Source organism: Oncorhynchus keta, chromosome 14 (genome assembly GCF_023373465.1).
Source record: "Oncorhynchus keta strain PuntledgeMale-10-30-2019 chromosome 14, Oket_V2, whole genome shotgun sequence".
Taxonomy (NCBI): domain Eukaryota; kingdom Metazoa; phylum Chordata; class Actinopteri; order Salmoniformes; family Salmonidae; genus Oncorhynchus; species Oncorhynchus keta.
This window is the reverse complement of record NC_068434.1, coordinates 59,261,426-59,283,221: the sequence shown is the minus strand read 5'-3', so window position 1 is coordinate 59,283,221 and position 21,796 is coordinate 59,261,426. Positions and strand designations below refer to the sequence as shown.

The following is a 21,796-nucleotide window of genomic DNA, read 5'->3' as shown; positions in this document are numbered from 1 at the left end:
GAGGCTGTCATTTCCACCCAGTGGTGTAAAGTAGGTCTACTTGTAGAATTGTTGCCTATTACTGTTGCGCTCAAATATATTGCCCACTGGGCACACACGCACTTGTTGTATCAATGATGTTTCCACACAATTTCAATGAAATTACGTTGAACCAATGTAGAATATACGACTGTCATCTGTACCCAGTGGGTGTTTTCTCATTTCAAAACTGGTTGAATGGCTATTTTCACCCTGACGGCACCTGCAAATTACCACCGGTGAGATAAATTACACAGTAAATGAGAATCAGTTCACTTCCCTCCAACCAAATGAATTTCATTTGAAATCTGAATAATTCATTATCGGTCATTTGTTTTTCTTCATTTTTGTTTCTTGGTCCAGTGCAGTTGTAAATCAAACAAATACACTGTGAACACAAAGTGTGTGTGTGTGTATATATATATATTTTAAAAATTATTTTTTTAAGAAAATAAATAGACAAGTGTTCTAATACACTGAATTTGACAGCGACTGTATCCATCATTCACGTGATCATTTATTGCCGCCGTCACGTGACTATGATCATTTAGTCTGCTGTGTGTTCAGTGAGGATGCCGCAACCACACACATCTTATCAGGCAGTCTAGCGCGATAACCAGAAAACAATAAAAAGGTAAGACAAATAGCCGATACGAATGTAGCTGTTACTAATTTCACTAGTCCGCGTAAATGCCTGATTCACAGCCTACCTGCCATGTAGGACAAAGGGGGTTGTTATTTCCTGGCAAGAAGATGGAAAAGATAACTGGTCTTTTGCGTTTCCATGGGGTTTACTGGACATTACAGTAAACATATCGACGTTGATTTTGGTCTGTTTCTAAAACAATCTCATTAAGGCTACAAATTAAAAGCCACTATTTCCCTGTAGGGGAAACCGGGGTTTGTTGTCACAGTGTTTACTCAAAATCCAGGGCTTGCTATGTAATAATTTCAAGATAAAAATGTGGTAGATCAAGCCATGTGGTAACGAACATCTAATTGGCATGGGGGTGTCACAATCTGACAACCATCCCCAGGGTAACAATGTACCCTGTACGCTAAATTACGTTGAAAAAGACACCTAGAATACTTATTTTCCGGATCTTGAAAAGCCTGTTTCACAAGTTTGGACAGCACAGTCCAGTTGAATTAATTGAATTCAGTAAAGTGCACTACAGTTGAGGGAGTACCGTACAGTTGAGTTTAATTTTAGTAAAGTAACAGTACGTTAGTTTCCAACCGGTGTGCCGCTGTTCACCGATGTGGCTTGAGGAACTCTCAGGTGTGCCGCAGACTTTTGCGGAATGCACAGGTCACTTTGATTTGAGCGCGCTAGTGCTGGTCCGATAATACGTTCAAATGAACATGGCTACATCTGTGTCCAGTGCGCTCAGGCTGTTGTTTAATTTGTATAATTTTACTTTGTCTGTGAAAACCATTAGCACAGGCATATCTGATTTTAGGTTTAGCCAGAGTTATTTATTTCTTAATATATGGCTCTGGGCTAACTGTAACTATTCCACAGCGCCTGCCAAACAAACAAACTAAGCATGGCCTTGTCATTTGTTGCCCAAACCGATTTTACCTGAGCTACATTTTCTTCTTTCTGGCATGACACTCTTAAAGGGGTATACACAAATTGACCATCATGAGTAAAGGAACTATCAAAACTAACTATTTACATTAAAATTTGCTAGTTAGTGAGGTATTATCCCAGTTATAGCTAATTTCTAGTCAATAATGGGGGAGTGGTTGCTTCCTAGAAGAGCACAAAATGTGTGCATTTCTAGACCTCTTTGAAAATCGAGTCAGGTAAAGAGCTTTTTTTTATGTCTTAAAAGGGCAGTGTTGTATTTTTGAGACTGTCTTGAATAAGCTAAGTAGCCAATAGGCAGAGGGTAGCATAATATGTCTGTTTCTCTCTAATAATAATGATGAGTTTTATTTTATCAAACACATTTTCAGTCATCTCCTTGTCTGAAGGACAAGTGGATAAACAGGTTAATGATAAGCCTTCCGTGAGACTGTAGGCCTACATTGAACACCACACATTTGCTGCCACTGTAGACTGAATGACAGAACAGCTATTTCCATGTTAGTGTTATGGGATGCCTTCTTCTCCATTTGTTTTTGATGGAAGGCCACTCTGGTAGGCCTACATTATGATCAAATAGCCACAACAACCTTCTTCGCCACTGTTGAAACTGTAACTTAAAGCGGGTTCAGTGTTCACAGTAAATGCGTGCCAGAAGTTGCACAGAATTTTTCACAATGTTTAAGTTTGCGCTCAGCAGACCTGAAATGTGCCAGGGGAAAAAATTGAGGGAACATTGGTGAGATGATTCATTTATGTTTACAAAGTCTGTCCATGAGAGATTAAGGTCAGCCTCAGCCCAGAATTATACTTTTACTGAAAAGAAAGGCTGATAATATAGTAGATCCATAGTCATTACCTTCCTTTGTGTATAGACCTTGTGAGTATGGTGGTAAGGCTGGGCAAAATATATATATATATACGCCGCCAGGGACTCAAATCCTGCAGTGCCAGACATGTCCCCCTGCTTAAGCCAGTACATGTCCAGGCCCGTCTGAAGTTTGATAGAGAGCATTTGGATGATCCAGAAGAAGATTGGGAGAATGTCATATGGTCAGATGAAACCAAAATATAACTTTTTGGTAAAAACTCGACTCGTTGTGTTTGGAGGACAGAGAATGCTGAGTTGCATCCAAAGAACACCATACTTACTGTGAAGCATGGGGGTGGAAACATCATGCTTTGGGGCTGATTTTCTGCAAAGGGACTAGGACAACTGATCTGTGTAAAGGAAAGAATGAATGGGCCATAAGGCTTTTTTTTCTCATTTTGTCTGTCATAGATAAATTACAGGCCTCATCTTTTTAAGTAGGAGAACTTGCACAATTGGTGGCTGACTAAATACTTTTTTTGTGTGTGTATAATTGGTATTTGCAATACTGTCTATAAAGGTATTTTTGATACAGTGCTAAATAAATTAAGTTGGACAAATTGGACTAGTTCACTGTCAACTTTGTTTTATACTCAACCAAACTAGGACAATCAGAATGGGTAAATCCCAATTAAACCACTTAGAATTAATTGGTTGTCATGCACTACTCATGAAACATATATATTTTGTGCTTTTAATATTCAGAAACATCAAATACCGTCAAAGATAAGAAAAATATTGTGCTTTAATATTTGGCTATATCGCTAAGCCCTATATCAAGGTGAATAAATGAAACCTCTGATATCCAGGCATTGACTCGCAACACTAACTCACTCCTTTTTGCAAAAACAAGAGCAAAACAATAGCCATCAGATCCTGTAGTAGTAACAGTACAGAAGCCATTTCAAAGCGCAAAGCAAAAAGGATCTGCTGGCCCTGTGCCATAAGAACATGACTCACAGACCGGACATACCCGCTCAGCAACACAGGACTTGATGTCTTATTCAGTGTCATGGCCACTGTCAAATCAAATTGTATTTGTCACATGTGCCAAATACAACAAATGTAGACTTTACTGTGAAATGCTTACTTACTGTCCCTTTCCCAACAATGCAGTTAAAAAGTATAAAAATTAACAAATGGATAAAAAGAAACGTAATACAATAAAATAACAATAGCGAGGCTATATACAAGGAGTACCGGTACCGAGTCAGTGTACTGGGTAGTTTGGGTGATTGATTGAAGTACTATGTACGGGCTGAAAAGCAGAGAGCCCGGGTAGCCATTCAATTAACCTCTTCAGCAGTCTTATGGCTTTGGGGTAGAAGCTGTTTAGGAGACTTTTAGTCCCAGACTTGGCACTCAGGTACCGCTTCCTGTGCGGTAGCAGAGAGAACAGACTGTGACTTGGGTGGCTGGAGTCTTCAACCATTTTTAGGGCCTTCATCTTACACTGCCTGGTATAGAAGTTCTGGATGGCAGGGAGCCTGGCCCCAGTGATGTACTGGGGCGTACACACTACCCTCTGTAGCACCTTGCGGTTGGATGCCGAGCATTTGCCATACCAAGCGGTGATGCAGCCAGTCAAGATGCTCTCAATGGTGCAGCTGAAGAACTTTCTGAGGATTTAAGGGCCCATGCAAAGTCTTTTCAGCCTCCTGTGGGGGAAGAGATGTTGTGCCCACGTCATGACTGTGTTGGTGTGTTTGGACCATGATAGACCCTTAATGATGTGGACACCAGGGAACTTGAAGCTCTCGACCGTCTAGACTACAGCCCCGTCGACGTGATTAGGGGCATGCTCTGCCCTCTGTTTTCTGTCGTCCACGATTAACTCCTTTGTCTCCTTTGTCTGACTTTTGAGGGAGAGGTTGTTCTGGCACCACACGGCCAGGCATCTTGACTTCCTCCATTTAGGCCGTCTCATCATCGTCAGTGATAAGGATGACCATCGTTGTGTCTGGGCTGACTGGGCTGTACTGCTGTGGCATGGTGTTTCCAGAGTGATACACCATCCCATAGTGCTGGGCGATATGGCCAAAATACATTACTTTTGTGTATCTGTGGACACCCTTTCAAGTTAGTGGATTCTGCTATTTCAGCCACACCTGTTGCTGACAGCTGTATAAAATCGAGCACACAGCCATGCAATCTCCATAGCCCAACATTGACAGTAGTGGTATTACTGAAGAGCTCAGTGACTTTCAACGTGGCACCGTCATAGGATGCCACCTTACCAACAAGTCAGTTTGTCAAATTTCTGCCCTGCTAGAGCTGCCCCCGTAAGTACTGTTATTGTGAAGTAGAAGCATCTAGGAGCAACAACGGCTCAGCCATGTAGTGGTAAGCCAAACAAGCTCAGAGAGCGGGACCACCGAGTGCTGAAGTGCGTAGCGTGTAAAAAATCGTCTGTCCTCGGTTGCAACATTCACTACTGACTTCCGACATCAGCACAAGAACTGTTTGTCGGGAGCTTCATGAAATGGGTTTCCATGGCCAAGCAGCCTAAGATCACCATGCGCAATGCCAAGCATCAGCTAGAGTAATGTAAAGTTTGCCGCATTTGGACTCTGGAGCAGTGGAATATAACGGTGTGTATTTGAAGGTTTCCTAGAGAGTAGGGTAGGAATTAAAGGCGCTCACTTTCAGCACATGGGGCTGCATGGGGCTCCCACCCTTACACTCACGTCACCTTTCTGAGCAATTCATACATTTAATTTCACTCAAAGAAGTCAGTTTACCTCTCACCTGTCTTCATCAAAATGATATGGTAAAAAGTAATTATGCTTAATTTAAAAATATATATTTTTTAAAACCTTTTTTATTTAACTAGGCAAGAACAAATTCTTATTTTCAATGACGGCACAGTGGAACAGTGGTCTAACTGCCTGTTGATGGGCAGAACAACAGATTTGTACCTTGTCAGCTTGGGGATTTTAACTTGCAACCTTTTGGTTAATGTTAAGGGTTGTGTCAATCGAATCTGGTATCAGGATAAATATTACACTGAGTCACCGATTGTAAACTATGTACTTTTTTATTAGCTAAGCAATAAGTGGTAAATGCAATTTTCCTATACACGGGTCCGCTGTAACACCACGCAGGGTAGAACAGAGAACTAACTTGTTCCTGACAAAGTTATTATAATATACTCTGACAGAAGTAGTTCCTGCTTCCGAGCCGTCCTGTCAGAGTAGAGACTGGGCGTGGTTTAAACTCACTCAGCCTATCGTTGATTGTTGGCGCACGAGCTGGTCCCAGCCCCCTAGTCGCTTCAACGGTCAGGCATTGTAGCTGTGTAGAATATCTATGCGCTCATACTCTCGATACAGTTATCACACACCTGGCTCCTGTTATCTAACAAAAGAGTGTTTGTTCTCTACACTACGTTCTGTATGCGTCCCCCGCAACTCATTATAACTGCCTACACCCAAGGTTAGCCATTTTCCGCTAATGTTACTTCTAACTCACACAGACACCCTCATGATAGGCCAAGCATATTGTCAATCTCTTGACAAGCAGATGGTATAATCGTAGAATAAGTCATGCCTAGTTATTGACCGAGTGCAATTATATCAGAGATATTTGTCCTCATTGATGCAATCAGTTAAGGCACATTTATTTTTACGCATTTCACACATTCATCACATGGAATGTACAACCCTGCCCCAGCACTGACTGCACTGTAGAGGGCATTAAGAGCCAGGATGTGATGTTATCATACATACCATGACTGCATTTCAAACAACTCAAAGTAGACCGCCTTCGGCCCTAAACACACTGTTCTATGCCCTTGGGGGAATTCCCGCAGCCGTATTTTTCGTCAGTTTAACGTAAGCCCCTCAGCCCTCGTTTTTTAACGGAGTTTACAAGTGTACAATTATGTTCACTTCGAGGGCATGAAACGCCCCATAATTCAATTTGAGGCCTAAGGGAATAGGGTGTGTCTTTTTTAAGTGTACTGGCATAGCGCAGTTTCTCAGGTTAGAGTTTGTGTCAGCCACTCAAAGTATAGACTACCGATCGCTCACCATGGATCTGAAATTGTGATGTCTACGCTGCTGCAGTTTGGTGCTAGGGCTTGAAGTAGCCTATAGCTTTGCTTTAATGGGTACATGTTTATTTTATTTCATTTGTCGTCATTTTCTAATGTTAAGCCTAACGTTTATGTTTCACGTAGTTACAGGCCTACGGTATCGCAATGCTGCTATTTAGAATGCAGGCTGGCCGCAATAATGATTTAAATTGTTATGTATTAAAGTGGGAAAATCAAACATTACAGATTCAGAGATGGATGGAAGGGGTTGATGGGATTAAAAAATAACGATTATGAAATACCTTGTGTCCGTAAAATGTATATAAACAGCAAAAAAATGTATATAAACAGCAAAGAAAGAAACGTCCTCTCACTGTCAACTGCGTTTATTTTCAGCAAACTTAACATGTGTAAATATTTGTACGAACATAACAAGATTCACCAACTGAGACATAAACTGAACCAGTTCCACAGACATGTGACTAACAGAAATGGAATAATGTGTCCCTGAACAAAGGGACACATTAATCAAAAGTAACAGTCAGTATCTGGTGTGGCCACCAGCTGCATTAAGTACTGCAGTGCATCTCATCCTCATGGACTGCACCAGATTTGCCAGTTCTTGCTGTGAGGTGTTGCCCCACTCTTCCACCAAGGCACCTGCAAGTTCCTGGACATTTCTTGGGGGAATGGCCCTAGACCTCACCCTCCAATCCAACAGGTCCCTGATGTGCTCAATGGGATTGAGATCTGGGCTCTTCGCTGGCCATGGCAGAACACTGACATTCCTGTCTTGCAGAAAATCACGTACAGAACGAGCAGTATGGCTGGTGGCATTGTCATGCTGGAGGGTCATGTCAGGATGAGCCTGCAGGAAGCGTACCACATGAGGGAGGAGGATGTCTGCAATGACAACAAGCTCCGTCCGATGATGCTGTGACACACTGCCCCAGACCATGACGGACCCTCCACCTCCAAATTGATTCCTCTCCAGAGTACAGGCTTCGGTGTATGATAAACATGAATCCGACCATCACCCCTGGTGAGGCAACCGCAACTCGTCAGTGAAGAGCACTTTTTGCCAGTCCTGTCTGGTCCAGCAACGGTGGGTTTGTGCTCATAGGTGACGTTGTTGCCAGTGATGTCTGGTGAGGACCTGCCTTACAACATGCCTACAAGCCTTCCGTCCAGCCTCTCTCAGCCTATTGCGGACAGTCTGAGCACTGCTGGAGGGATTGTGCGTTCCTGGTGTAACTCTGGTAGTTGTTGTTGCCATCCTGTCGCTGAGCCGCAGGTGTGATGTTCGGCTGTACCGATCCTGGCAGGTGTTGTTACACGTGGTCTGCCACTGCCTCCCTGTAGCGCTGTCTTAGGCGTCTCGCAGTACGGACATTACAATTTATTGCCCTGGCCACAGCTACAGTCCTCATGCCCCCTTGCAGCATGCCTAAGGCACATTCACGCAGATGAGCAGGGACCCTGGGCATCTTTCTTTTGGTGTTTTTCAGAGTCAGTAGAAGGCCTCTTTAGTGTCCTAAGTTTTCATAACTGTGACCTTCATTGTCTACCGTCTGTAAACTGTTAGTGTCTTAACGACTGTTCCACAGGTGCATGTTCATTAATTGTTTATGGTTAATTGAACAAGCATGGGAAACGGGTGTTTAAACCCTTTTACAATGAAGATCTGTGAAGTTATTTGGATTTTTATGAATTATCTTTGACAGACAGTGTCCTGAAAAAGGAACATTATCTTTCTGACTCACCTACTACCCATGTAGATTGGACAACAAAAACTCATCACTTTAGGGTTGGCAGATGTCTGGAGTGACACATCGTCCCATCCTCCTGTCCAAATATTTTTGGAGATTCAATCGTATCTTCTTTTTTTTCTTTTTTTTTCTAGGGGGTACACACGGAGGTGTCAATGGACCAGCAGGAAGAACCAAAATATGTAAAGGACACATTTCTAGGCCTAAACTGTGTTAAACCTAGTTATTTAAATCAAATCTAGTCGAGACTGCATTTATTTTCAAATTGGTTGGACCATGTACTATTGTCCATACAAATACTCATATCAGTATAGCTGTGGGAAGTAGGGGTGTGTATTACTCCCGTATAAAAGAAATACTCTGGGCTAAGTATTTACAAGTCCGTCATCCTGCTGAGTTCGCCACTGGGTGGCCATGCTGGTGTTCCTCGCCAGAAACCTTTAATGGGGCCTAAGACATGGTTTAAAAAAAACAACTCATTGCACTTTTTTATTTTTCATTCAAATCCAGATTAATCTTAATCGAAAGACATAGCCTATAGGATAGGCTGGAATATTCTGTCAAACCTTGAATGATTTATTTGCACTGTTTCTTTGCACTAATTTAGGTTCTTTTTGTACTTGTGTTTAGGCTACTTTATTTATTTTCCAATTTGTAGGCCTACATGAGAGGATTTTTACAGTTTGACAGGCAAAATAGGCCTATTTGTTTTGTTTTTTTTGTTGCCTAAATCAATGTTCATTCAAGTGTTACATTATTTAGCCTATAACAAATATTTATCTGTTGACTTTTATATAAAATGCACAAATTCAAAATAGACTAAACCTGTTTTGTGACATCGCAATGTCGTCAACATTGACGATGGCTGTCAAACATTGCCATAGACGATGCAATTGGGTTATTGTCAAAATCATTTCTTAAATAAAATAAAAGTAATACAATTTAGACAGGTGTGAGATGATGGGCGCATTGGCCCACAGATCTGTGGGTGTGTTTGCTATACCAGGGAGTGGGTCTAGAAAGTAGATGGAATACATTTGGATTAGACCACTCCACGCTCTCTGCCTGCTTCAGAGGCATTAGCTACGCCAGTTTTCCCTCTCTCTCTTTCAAATCTCAAATTCTCCGTCTTCCCCTTTCTTGTCTCTTAAGGCAGGTGGCACCCAATCAGAGGGGACCCTCTTCCCAGAAGTAGCCAGCCAGCCAGGCCCCCAGACAGTCCCAGCATGGAGAACCGGGACGAGTCCAGGAAGCTGAACGAGAGCTCCTCGCCCCCCGACGACACCGACGCCGTGGCCCCCGAGCAGGCTAAAGAAAGCATGCAGATGAAGAAGGAGATCTCCCTGCTCAACGGAGTCAGCCTCATCGTAGGCAACATGATTGGCTCGGGCATCTTCGTGTCTCCCAAGGGCGTGCTCATCTACAGCGCCTCCTACGGCTTGTCGCTGGTCATCTGGGCCGTCGGTGGAATATTCTCAGTGGTCGGCGCTCTGTGTTACGCAGAGCTGGGTACCACCATCACCAAGTCCGGGGCCAGCTATGCCTATATCCTGGAGTCCTTTGGTCCGTTCATTGCCTTTATTCGCCTGTGGACATCACTGCTCATCATTGAGCCCACCAGTCAGGCGGTCATCGCCATAACGTTCGCTAACTACCTGGTGCAGCCGCTCTTCCCCACGTGTGAGCCACCCTACTCAGCTTCGCGCCTCATCGCAGCCGCCTGCATATGTGAGTAAACCCTTATGACGCGCTTAGGCACTCTCTGCTTCACTTTATCCTTTTCTCACGAATGGCAAAGAAGTATCAAAGGACTCTCTGAAAATGCAAATAGGACATTAGCAGACCGTTTAATTCCAGTTGAGTAACTTAGAACGCTCTCAAATTGCTCTTAATAGGACTTGCTCTTCAGGTTTTCCAGTACCTTCCTACCTCATACCCATTTCAGTAACGCTACGTGACTTCAACAGGCAGAATTAGTACATACTGTTCCTGAGTTACAGGGTACATTAACTGATTCACTGATACACTAACTGTTTTCATGCATGCGTGTGCACTCACTGCGCTGTGCATCTGTACAGACAGCAGCCCAACAGAACAGGGCAGGGCAGAACTACTCTTGAGTTAAGAAGCTTCGAGTCCTCTCTTCATGTGACCTGTGAATTGTAACATGTAACTAATTGAATGAGTGCTCTGTGATTTGAAAGACTCTCACAGCACAGTAAAAATATTTGGTCTTTGATCTATAACAGTCCTCTGCTAAGTACTAGTCTTCTGATGTTGTGTGAACACTCCTGTCTTTGGTTGGCCCTAGGTTTGCTGACGTTCATCAACTCGGCCTACGTGAAGTGGGGCACCAGGGTGCAGGATGTCTTCACTTACGCCAAAGTTCTTGCCCTCATCGTCATCATCATCACAGGCGTAGTGAAACTATGCCACGGTCAGTGACACTAACACTGCTGCCAACACATTACGGTTGATTTCATTTTCGTATCCGGTTTTTATCCCATTGCATGAGAGGTTGTGTAGTAATTATGGTCTGCCTCCTCTCAGGATACACCGTGAACTTTGAGGCGTCATTCCAGGGCTCTTCCACAGACCCAGGAGACATTGCCTTGGCCCTGTACTCTGCCCTGTTCTCCTACTCGGGCTGGGACACACTCAACTTTGTTACCGAGGAGATCAAGGACCCAGAGAGGTACTCATGACGTCCTGACAACACGTACCAAACATACCGCTTGATTTCCGCCTCTATAGTCCGTCATTAACTAGACTGACCGACAACGAATCCAACAGAGGGGTCGGCTGAAGCACAAACTGCTCCGCTCCCATGCTAGAACGGTAACTGGGTTCCATTACTAATTGGAGGAAGCTTTGGTAACAAGGATGTGTGAATGCAGTGGTAGATAATGGAGTTCCATAATGATTGCTGGCAGCTGGGTGTTATTCCAAAGTAGAACCCACTGTATGTACATTCACACATTAACACCATTGACATGTAACCTTACCACCATGTTGCACTGTTTTGTTTAAGCAAGTTAACTCCGGCTAGAGTATATGCCAAAGCAAAGAGAGACGTATACTGTGTGAATGATCATGTTTGACCTCTTGACCCTGTTCCCATAGGAACCTGCCCCTGTCCATTGCCATCTCCATGCCCATCGTCACGATCATATATATCATGACTAACGTGGCTTACTACGCCGTGCTGGACATGAGTGCCATCCTCGCCAGTGACGCTGTGGCTGTGGTGAGTTCAGAATTGAGAGTGCTCACTTTTATGTCATGGAATGGATTTTATTTAGTTTATTGGGCCAATGGGTCTCTGTTGAAGGGCAGATTACTTACTGCTCTGATTTCCGGGAATGTGCCACACGTTGAAGTAATTACCATGCAATTAATGCCCTTGCTTGTTTTTTGAAAATGTTTTATGTATACATTGAGTTGATGTTCTGTTCTTAGGCCTGTTTGGCTTTGTTTCTATAAGCACCTGCTCACCCTCAGGCGACTGTGTCAGGGCTGGGCCGCCTGGCCCGTTGACAGTCAGGATGTTTAATTGGAGTCCGACAGACTCCCGTTTTAGATGTGGATCTTTCTTTAGCCATGTGTAAAAGTGACACCCCCCGGAAAACTTTTTTTTAATTTTTTTTTTTATATCCTGTGTGAAATATGTTTTATCTTCTCCTCTGTAGACGTTTGCGGACCACACTCTGGGAGTGATGAGCTGGACCATCCCCATCGCTGTGGCTCTGTCCTGTTACGGAGGGCTAAACTCATCTATTATCGCCGCATCCAGGTAAATCCTGTGACCCGCTCGCTCTCCCATACAATGCCCTAAGCTTTATGGTCTTGCTGTTCAGTGTAGGCCTCGATTTCATGTTCCATCTGGTTATGTTGTACTCTGATGGTTTTTACAGTGACCTTCTATAATAAACACCAGCTGGAGTTGTTTTCTGGTAATGGCTATGGAGGTACACGAAAAGTATGTGGACACCTGCTCGTCGAACATCTCGTTCCAAAATCACGGGCATTAATATGGAGTCGGTCCCCCATTTCTTGCCATAACAGCCTCCACTCTTCTGGGAAGGCTTTCCACTAGATGTTTGAACATTGCTGCAGGGACTTACAGCCATTCAGCCTCAAGAAAATTAGTGAGGTTGGGCACTGATGTCAGGCCTGGCTCCTAGTCAGCGTTTCAATTTATCTCAAAGGTGTTCGTTGAGGTCAGGGCTCTGTGCAGGTCAGTCAAGTTCTTCCACACCGATCTCGAGAAACTATTTCTGTATGGACCTCGCTTTGTGCATGGGGGCATTGTCATGTTTAAACAGGAAAGGGCCTTCTTGAAACTTTTGCCACAATGTTGGAAGCACAGAATCGTCTAGAATGTCATTGTATGCTGTAGTGTAAAGATTTCCCTTCACTGGAACTAAGGGGCCTAACCTGAACCATGAAAAACAGCCCCATACCATTATTCTTCCTTCACCAAATGTTAAAGTTGGCACTACGCATTTTGGCAGGTAGTGTTCTCCTGGCATCTGCAAAGCCCAGATTTGTCTGTTGGACTGCCAGTTGGTGAAGCGTGATTCATCACCCCAGAGAACGCGTTTCCACTGCTCCAGAGTCCAATGGCGCCGAGGTTTACACCACTCCAACCGACGCTTGGAATTGAGTATGGTGATCTTAGGCTTGTGTGTGGCTGCTCGGCCATGGAAACCCATTTCATGAAGCTCCCGACTAACAGTTATTTTGCTGATTTTGCTTCCAGAAGCAGTTTGGAACTCAGTAATAAGTGTTGCAACTGAGGACAGACTGCTGAGCTGTTGCTGCTCCTAGACATTTTCACTTCACAATAACACCACTTACAGTTGACTGGGGCAGCTCTAGCAGGGTAGAAAGTTGACCTACTGACTTGTTGGAAAGATGGCATCTTATGACGGTGCATGTTGAAAGTCACTGAGCTCTTCAGTAATGTTTGTCTATGGAGATTGCATCGCTGTGTGCTCGATTTTATACATCTGTGAGCAATGGGTGTGGCTGAAATAGCCAATTCCACAGTGCATGCTGTGTGCCACAGATTTACCATTATGTTGTCCAGATGCTCTAGTGGCTGCTAGTGCTGAGTGATTAACCGAAATGTCAGTTGTTTGAAAAATAACTAATTGACCGACATCTGTTCAATTATTTGAATTTAATTTTGTTTGTTTTTTTCCCCCTTTTTTTTTCTTCCTGTGAGCTCAATGCACACATTGGCTGCAGTCTCACTAGTCATAATTTCAGATCATGCCTGGACTGTGTGACGTAGCAGTGAGTTGTAGTTACCAGTAGGCCAATGTTCTGCATAGTTTGGCGCAGAAAATGTGATAATTAACTACAATGACCATGGAGAGGGAGAGAAGAGACAGAAGAGGCGCGATTGAAAGGGGTAGAGCGCAGTTGCTTCGAGGTATCTCTACCTGAAAATACATTATCAAAAGTGATTGATAGTTGGTATTTATCAGTCATAAAAGTAAACCCTTATTTACTTAGAAAAACTATTAAAATTGTGATTTTTGTCAGACTGCAAAGGCAGGATGACTTGGAATCAAATAAAACAAATGAAATATTTTATTAAGTAAAATAATGTGGATAACTGATTTTAATAATTGATAAGCAGTAATGGGCAGTCACTACCATCATGGGACTTGTATTAATTGTTTTATTCTGTGTTGTTTAACCCACATAATGCATAGTGCATTTAATGTTTTAAAAAAATCAATATCTTTTTAAAAATCTACACGAAACTGAACCGACCAAAAAAAAAAACACTAATCGCTCAGCACTAAGTGATACCTCCGCCGTTGGCAGGCTGTTCTTCGTGGGTGCTCGTGAAGGTCACCTCCCGGACGCCTTATCAATGATTCATGCGGAGAGGTATACTCCTGTCCCTGCTCTGCTCTTCAACGTAAGCACCCCCTTTCCTTACATCACTTACATCGCACACTTTAGAACTATTTCATCAACTGTAATGCTAAACAAACAAAGTAGAAACATCTCCACTGTCCACATCAACTCAAAGCTGCTGTCAGTGCTGACACCTGGTGGATGGACATGCCCAGTGCAGCTTCTTAACTATCTGGTGTGGATGATGCTGATGAGCCATGTCTCTCCCTGCTGGTGAGTCATACATCCTGCCTCTGTTGACCAGTGTCTTTGTTGTTGTGTATCCACAGTGTGCCATGGCCTTGGTTTACCTGACTGTAGAGGATGTCTTCCAGCTGATCAACTACTACAGCTTCAGCTACTGGTTCTTTATGGGTCTGTCTATCGCCGGGCAGATCTACCTGCGCTGGAAGGAACCAGACAGACCCAGACCACTCAAGGTGAGAACTTGACTGTCTCACTTGTGAACTAATATGTTCATATTTTATCAATTAATAGACTAAAGATCAAATCTCTTGGATGACACGTAGTTACATGTAAGGCAACAATTAATGTTATTTTCTCCTTCCTTCCTTCCATGTCTGTGCTTGTCTCCCCTATGTGTTCCTGTGTGCAGTTGACCCTGTTGTACCCCATCATCTTCTGTTGTTGCACTGTGTTCCTCGTGGCAGTGCCACTGTACAGTGACACCGTCAACTCTCTCATTGGCATCGCCATTGCCCTCTCCGGAGTGCCGGTCTACTTCCTGGGCATCCACCTGCCAGAGTCCAAACGCCCACCCTACATTACCAAGTTACTACGTGAGTTACCCTCTCTCAATAAGACTCTTTCCTCAGCCTGTTTCCAAATTGAAAGATGTGGAAACAGTATTTTCATTTTTAGTCATTTAATGATTGCGCTAACCCGCTTTCTTTCACTTGTGCTAGGTTCTTTCACACGCTTTACCCAGCTCACCTGTTTCTGTGTGCTCACTGAGATGGACATCAGTGGGTAAACCTCACTCCCAACCATGACACAAAGTTCTCACCATATTACCCACCACCCTCTGCAATTCACAAACAGACACATGGGACCAACTCATGGAAATGCACCTATTTTTATTTTTTTTGCAAAGACATGGGAATATTTAATAATTTTACCAGCATGTCTCACTACTATGTTAGTCTGTAGTTTACAAGTTGGGACACTATACACACGTTTACACGCACAGACAGGTATAGAGAGGTGACAGTGTGGGACTCCAGTTTCTTTCCACTGTTGCCAGCCTGATGGTTCATGTGAAGTTAAGCATTGAACAAGGACAGATCCCAAGAAAAGCCATGGTCGTCTGGCCAGTACTCTAGGACATCCCCTCTTCCTTATGTCATTATACTACTCATAGTTTCACTTCTCCCCATCTCCTGACATCATTGTCCCTTGCCTGGTGTATGGGGTGAGATCTACATCAGAGCATATGGAGTTGTTCTCTCCCTTCTCAGAGGCTGGAGATCTATGTAAGATGGCAGTACATCTCTTATCTCGTGATGGAATGACCTATAGAGGTTGTTTTGATGTCAGAGGGTATAGGTATGCACTTTTTAATATGCTGTGCCAGTCAAATACATATACACTGAGTGTACAAAACATTAGGAATACCTGCTCTTTCCATGAGACTGTCCAGGTGAAATCTATTATCTCTTATTGATGTCACCTGTTAAATCCACTTCAATCAGTGTAGATGATGGTTATGAGAAAGGTTAAATAAGGATTTTTTTTATTTATTCTTGAGACATGGGTTGTGCATGTGTGCCATTCAGAGGGTGAACTGGCAAGACCAAAATATTTAAATGTCCTTGGGTATGGTAGTAGCTGTCAGGCGCACCGGTTTGAGTGTCAACTGCAACTCTACTGGGTTTTTCACAAGTTTTCCCGTATCAAGAATGGTCCAACACCAAAAGGCCATCCATCCAGCTTGAGACAACTGTGGGAAGCATTGGAGTCAACTTGGGCCAGCATCCCTGTGGAATGCTTTCGATACCTTGTAGAGTTCAAGCCAGACAAATCGAGGCTGTTCTGAGGGCAAAAACTCAATATTAGGAAGTCGTTCCTAATGTTTTGTACACTGTATGTCTGCATATCCAGAAGGGACATGCAAACAGACCGGTTTTCATAAATATTCAAATGTATTTCCTAAAGGTGATGCTACGGTCTTGTTCTCTTGGCGCTATGGATGATGGTTTATTGGAAAAGGGGAACAAATGACTCACCGTCTGCTACTACATGGTTGTTCAGTGTTTTTTTTTTTTCCCCAGCCCTCCTTTCTGGTGTTACTTCAGTTGAGATGCTCATTTGTCTGTGAACTGCTGACTGACCTTAGTAAGGTTAATGTAGTATGCAAACTATTTATCCATAAACCCGAATCCCTCCCACAAAGACCTTCTGTACTACTTTTGAAAATGTGCAATAGCCAACTCATCTCAGCAATGGCAAACGTAACCCTCCAAAGACCATGGTGACTGAGGCCATGTCAGCTTTACCAACAGTTGGGATCACTTGATGGGCCTATTGGGGCAGCAGCAGTGAATTAAACAGAACGTTAACTTTATTGTACCTGTAAGTTAACCATGCAAAGGATCTCCTGGGCCAATATTTAGTTATTCAGTGAATATGAAAGACGCTGTTACCCATGAACAAGTTAAATGAGGAATGAGTTGGCTCTGTTTGCCTGCTGAATACTAATTCCATGGAAGATTGGTTTTATTAATAAAACTTCTTAACCAGTTTGCAGTAATTTCATTCATCGCAGCAATAATGCACAATTTCTTTGAAGTCTTACATTTATTTTGAAAGCTTTTTTATACACATCTACATATTTACAGAAGGGATTTGCCGTCACTTTCATCACACATCAAGAGTACAAGCTCCCGTGTGACAGGGAATGTAGACCCACACTTTCAGATGCACAATCACTACCATACGCTTACACGTACGTACTACCATGCACAACATGCAAACACTCAGTCCAAACCATCTCACCAACATACAAGTTAAACCAGAAGCACACCATAGTTATGTGCGACACATCTACCACACATTCACACCAACACTTGCACAGTAAAAAAAGACAAACACCACTGCTCAAAGTTGGAGATCAGTCGGAGTCATCCTTGTCTCCATCATCATCATCATCATCTAACTCCTGCATCACCTCGCCCTGGTATTGGTCCCAGGATCTCCGACTGTACGAGTGCACTTCCCAGGACCCTTCAGGATGAGAACGGCAAAATTAGGTTTCGGAGAGAAACTAGTAATGCAACTATCCTTACTATGGGAGCTTTGATAATCATTGCGTGAAGCTTTTGTGAACTTCATACAATCAACAAATGTACTAGCCTACCTCCAAAGCGCTCCTCTCTGTCACTGCCATCCTCATCTGGGTAGTCATTCCTCCAGTTCCCCTCTTCATTCTCATCCTCATACACTTCCTCATTCACCACCTGGAAATCCAAGAAAAGGTTATTCCTCCTGCATCATTTTATGTTATTCAGATTACTAACCTTGTCCCATGCTCAATTGCTACTGTGTATAGAGTCTGGAAACACCGCAACAAGGTGGGACTTGAATTGAAAGTGGTGTGAGTGAAAAAATCTAAATGAGAGAGCCAGCTGTATTTGATTTTTTAATTTTTTTTAAAGTTCAAACACAGCAACCATATTTTTGAGAAGCCCAATTGATTGAGTTTGGGCATAAAGTTTGTAAAAACTAGTTCTAAGATACACTTTTGACCCTTACCAACTCTCCCTCGTCTGAGTAGGGCCTGACGGACAGGATGTCCTGGATCCAGCCTGCAGCGACTGTTTCCTGGTAGTAAAGGTCATACACGTAGTCATCCTCCCGTTCACGATGCTCAACACCCACACCCTCTCCAGACACACTCAGCTTCTCACGGAGCATCTTCATCGAGTTACACAGGATAGTCTCTGGGTCAGGGGTCAGCAACTGAGAAACAGTCACAATAAGCATCAAATTCAAGCCATCCAAATACTAGGCCTATGTGTCAGTGGCAGACTAATCTGGATCCACTGAATTTATCATATGGGAACTGGGCACTGATACGTTTACATAGCCCAGCTCACACCTACCTTGCTAGGAGCTTTATCCTGTTCCCCATCTTCCTGGATGATGTCAAACACCTGAACTTCACCCAGGCTCCAGGCATTTTTGCCTGGCTCCTCTGTGGGCTCTGGCTGTGTTGAGGGGGACTGTTCTGCAGGCATCCCTGCTCGATGGCTGGAGAGGATCCTGTATCGCTCCTCCCGTCTGGTGCTCCACTTTACGCTCCGCAGATCTCCCACAATCCTCTGGGAGCTGCCTGAGGGGCGCAGGGCATGGGCCATGCGGGGGCGGGCCAGTGCTTCACGAACCTGTGTCTGGACTGGGGCATCCTAAAAATAGTGATAATGGGAAGCAGTTATCCTAACAAAGAGGGTTGAGACTAATAAGACTGGCAGTACATTACATGAAAGGTTCACTAAATTAAACTTAGCTACCAAGAACGGTTTCTGAGTGCTAAGAAAACGTTAAGATCTCTTTTACATTGAAAATAAAACAATAGGTTATGAAACTAGCTATGACTGACTCTGGACCATGACCAGCCAACTCATATTTTTATTTAACTAACTAGGCAAGCCAGTTAAGAACAAATTCTTATTTACAATGACGCCTACCCCGGGAAAACCCGGACGACGCTGGGTCAATTGTGCACCGCCCTATGGGACTCCCAATCACGGCCGGTTGTGATACAGCCTGGAATCGAACCAGCGTCTGTAGTGACGCCTCCAGCACTGAGCTGCAGTGCCTTAGACCGCTACGCCTCTCGGGAACAAACTAAACTTATTTTCTACCCAAACAGGTGTTGCGAAGGATTATCTCCTAGCTAGCTAAATATACAAATTCATAATTGTTCCATGATCTTGAAATGGCAGATGTGCAAGAGACAGGTACACCAGATACTGTTGCTGTGAAGTTAACGAGAACGTAGGCTGGCAGGCTAGCTCGCGAACGATAGTTACCAAGCTATCTGTGTTGTTAGCCAGCTAGCTCGCTTGCAAATCAACACAAAGCGAACTAGCCAGTTACCTAAGTAAGGATGACTTGAGCTGAAGAGAAAATACAATGTATATAGCTAACGTTAACCAGCAGATAAGCTAACTACAGTTAGTTTAACATCAAATACATTCGGTAGCTAGCTAGCCAAACTAAAACAGTAGACTTGAGTGTCTTGCACAGCACCAGCCGATTGTGTACAGCGCCCACGAGAAACCGTGGTTTGACAGCGGCCCATACCTGTGACGCTACGGTTGCCACGAGTTTGAAGACTGAATTCTCAACCTCTGCATCATCGGGCTCAGGCACAGTTTCCCCAGCGGTCTGGGATGTGGTCTCTGGCCGAATACGTTTACAGGCAAGCAGCAACGCATCGGCAGGGTCAGTTCCTCTCTTTCTTTTCACCCGGAGAATAGTGGTGCTTGGATCCATGGCTGCTCCAGCTGGCGCTACCGTAACTAGCTATAGTCGCACTTGTGAAAGAGGAGGCAGGATTCTCCCAATACTATGGTATCTTCTTCGATTAGGTTTTACGGCGGTTGGCATCCAACAAATGTTGCATTGCCGCCACCTACTAGACTGGAGTATACTCCTTATACTTAAAATAAAAAATCATAAAATATATAAATCAACACATACCCTACCATCTAACCCTACACTCACCACCCTACTCCACTATATACATATTTTTAATCCTACCTCAAGCCAACAGCCTGAAAGGTTGGGACACCACCAATTAACACCTTGTAACTCTTCTGACCCAAATAACTATTTGCAGCTGCCACCAATATACTGTGAATTATGTTCCATCCCTGCAGTACAGTTGATAACCATTGCTATAAATGATAAAAATCCAATCTCACTGAAACATATATCACTTGTTGGCCTATCCCTCTGTACTGGTACAGATCTACTACTCACACCACTCCTCTCAGGATCCCTCCCCCTTGACCCATCTTCCTCTACTTTCTTCACCGCCTCAGCGTACCACAACTTCTGCACTACTCTAACCACTACTCTACTGGAAACCTCAAACTGCCTCTCTCACACATTATATTTCTGAACCCCAGCCCCATGGGCACCCCTACAATTAACACATACGACTCATTTCCCCAATGTTACACATTCCTTTGTCTCATGCCCTCCTGCACACTTCTCACACCTAGGAACCTCCCTCCTACACACTGCTGCCAAATGCCCATAAGCTTGACACCTGTAACAATGTAATGTATTCAGCACAAATCCTCATACAGGATAACTTATATATCCTATCACTTTGTTGGGCAAAGACTCAACATCAAAACTCAAGGACAGACTCTTTTGTTTCACCACTGACGCCACCCTGTCTGTGTCACAACAAATGATGAGTATCACAAACACTGGGAATCTTCCCCTTCAGTTGGTCAACTTTCACATTTACCCCTACCCCAGTAATCACTCCTCTCAGTGATGCCCTTTCCTTGAGAGCAAAATAATTCACTTCTCTTGTCCCCATTCATTTGATGCGGAGCCCCTGCTCCCTCTGACCAGCAGAATCACAAAGAATTAACACAAGATCACTTCTGGTTACCTTCACCAATTCCATACCACTCAAGTCTGTTTTCACCCGCCCTGAAACCACAAATTGATCAGCTAAAAGGCTAGGGTGCACTTTAAAAAGAAAATGTCACTCCTACTGTCACAGACTCATCTTTATCCTGACCCTTGGTGCAAGTCTCGGGCTCCGAGAACTTCACCACACCTACCACCTCCGATATTTCGCCCTCATTCACTTCCATTTCTCCTCGTCTTCGATCCAACGTAAAGCTCACTCTGCTTACACCTCTTCCATTCTTCTTTAACAAACAATCTCTCTTTTTTCAGCCATTTTTAACAGACTCAAGCTCACCCTCTTCCTCCTTCTCAGTCTTCGTCCTCCTCTGCCTCTCTTTTTCCCTCAATTCCTTCTCCATATTCCTTGTATACGTCTCCTTATGAGAATACTGCACTTCTCCTGACATACATCTTGTTCTTGCCCTTTCAAGGGACGCCATTTTACCGGCTGTCACAATCTCTGTACAATCAACATGAACCCCTCGGGATGTAGAGCTCAACAGTGCATCCCACTTGTAAAGACCATGGTGCTCGCCTACGGAGCTGTGAGGGGAACGGCACCTCAGTACCTCCAGGCTCTGATCAGGCCCTACACCCAAACAAGGGCACTGCGTTCATCCACCTCTGGCCTGCTTGCCTCCCTACCACTGAGGAAGTACAGTTCCCGCTCAGCCCAGTCAAAACTGTTCGCTGCTCTGGCCCCCCAATGGTGGAACAAACTCCCTCACGACGCCAGGACAGCGGAGTCAATCACCACCTTCCGGAGACACACTTCGCTCTGCAGGTTGTATAACTTTTTCATTACATTTCATTATAGTACAACGGTTGATTTGTCTAATCTTAGCAATTCTTCTTAGCTAGCTACATAGCCGTCCTTGTATCAGAGATAATTGCATAATTATCGTATTTCGTTT

The 21,796-nt window shown here is 43.8% G+C and overlaps 2 protein-coding genes across 2 annotated transcripts; one reads left to right on the top strand and one right to left on the bottom strand.

Moving 5' to 3' along the window:
- The first annotated feature begins 507 nt into the window (after window positions 1–507).
- Window positions 508–16,963, top strand: LOC118393722 (Y+L amino acid transporter 2). Its single transcript, XM_035786747.2, has 10 exons — window positions 508–652; window positions 9,441–10,016; window positions 10,600–10,725; window positions 10,839–10,983; window positions 11,412–11,535; window positions 11,978–12,081; window positions 14,130–14,226; window positions 14,495–14,644; window positions 14,821–15,004; window positions 15,131–16,963. Exons 2-10 carry the CDS (start codon window positions 9,515–9,517, stop codon window positions 15,196–15,198), a joined length of 1,500 nt encoding a protein of 499 aa, XP_035642640.1. The 5' UTR covers window positions 508–652; window positions 9,441–9,514; the 3' UTR covers window positions 15,199–16,963.
- Window positions 16,564–21,399, bottom strand: LOC118393723 (probable RNA polymerase II nuclear localization protein SLC7A6OS). The gene is made up of 5 exons (XM_035786748.2): window positions 19,530–21,399; window positions 18,326–18,628; window positions 17,976–18,182; window positions 17,581–17,680; window positions 16,564–17,447 (listed from the first exon to the last, which is right to left on the bottom strand). The coding sequence occupies exons 1-5, from the start codon at window positions 19,719–19,721 to the stop codon at window positions 17,335–17,337; spliced, it is 915 nt and encodes a 304-aa protein (XP_035642641.1). The 5' UTR covers window positions 19,722–21,399; the 3' UTR covers window positions 16,564–17,334.
- Window positions 21,400–21,796: the final 397 nt, after the last annotated feature.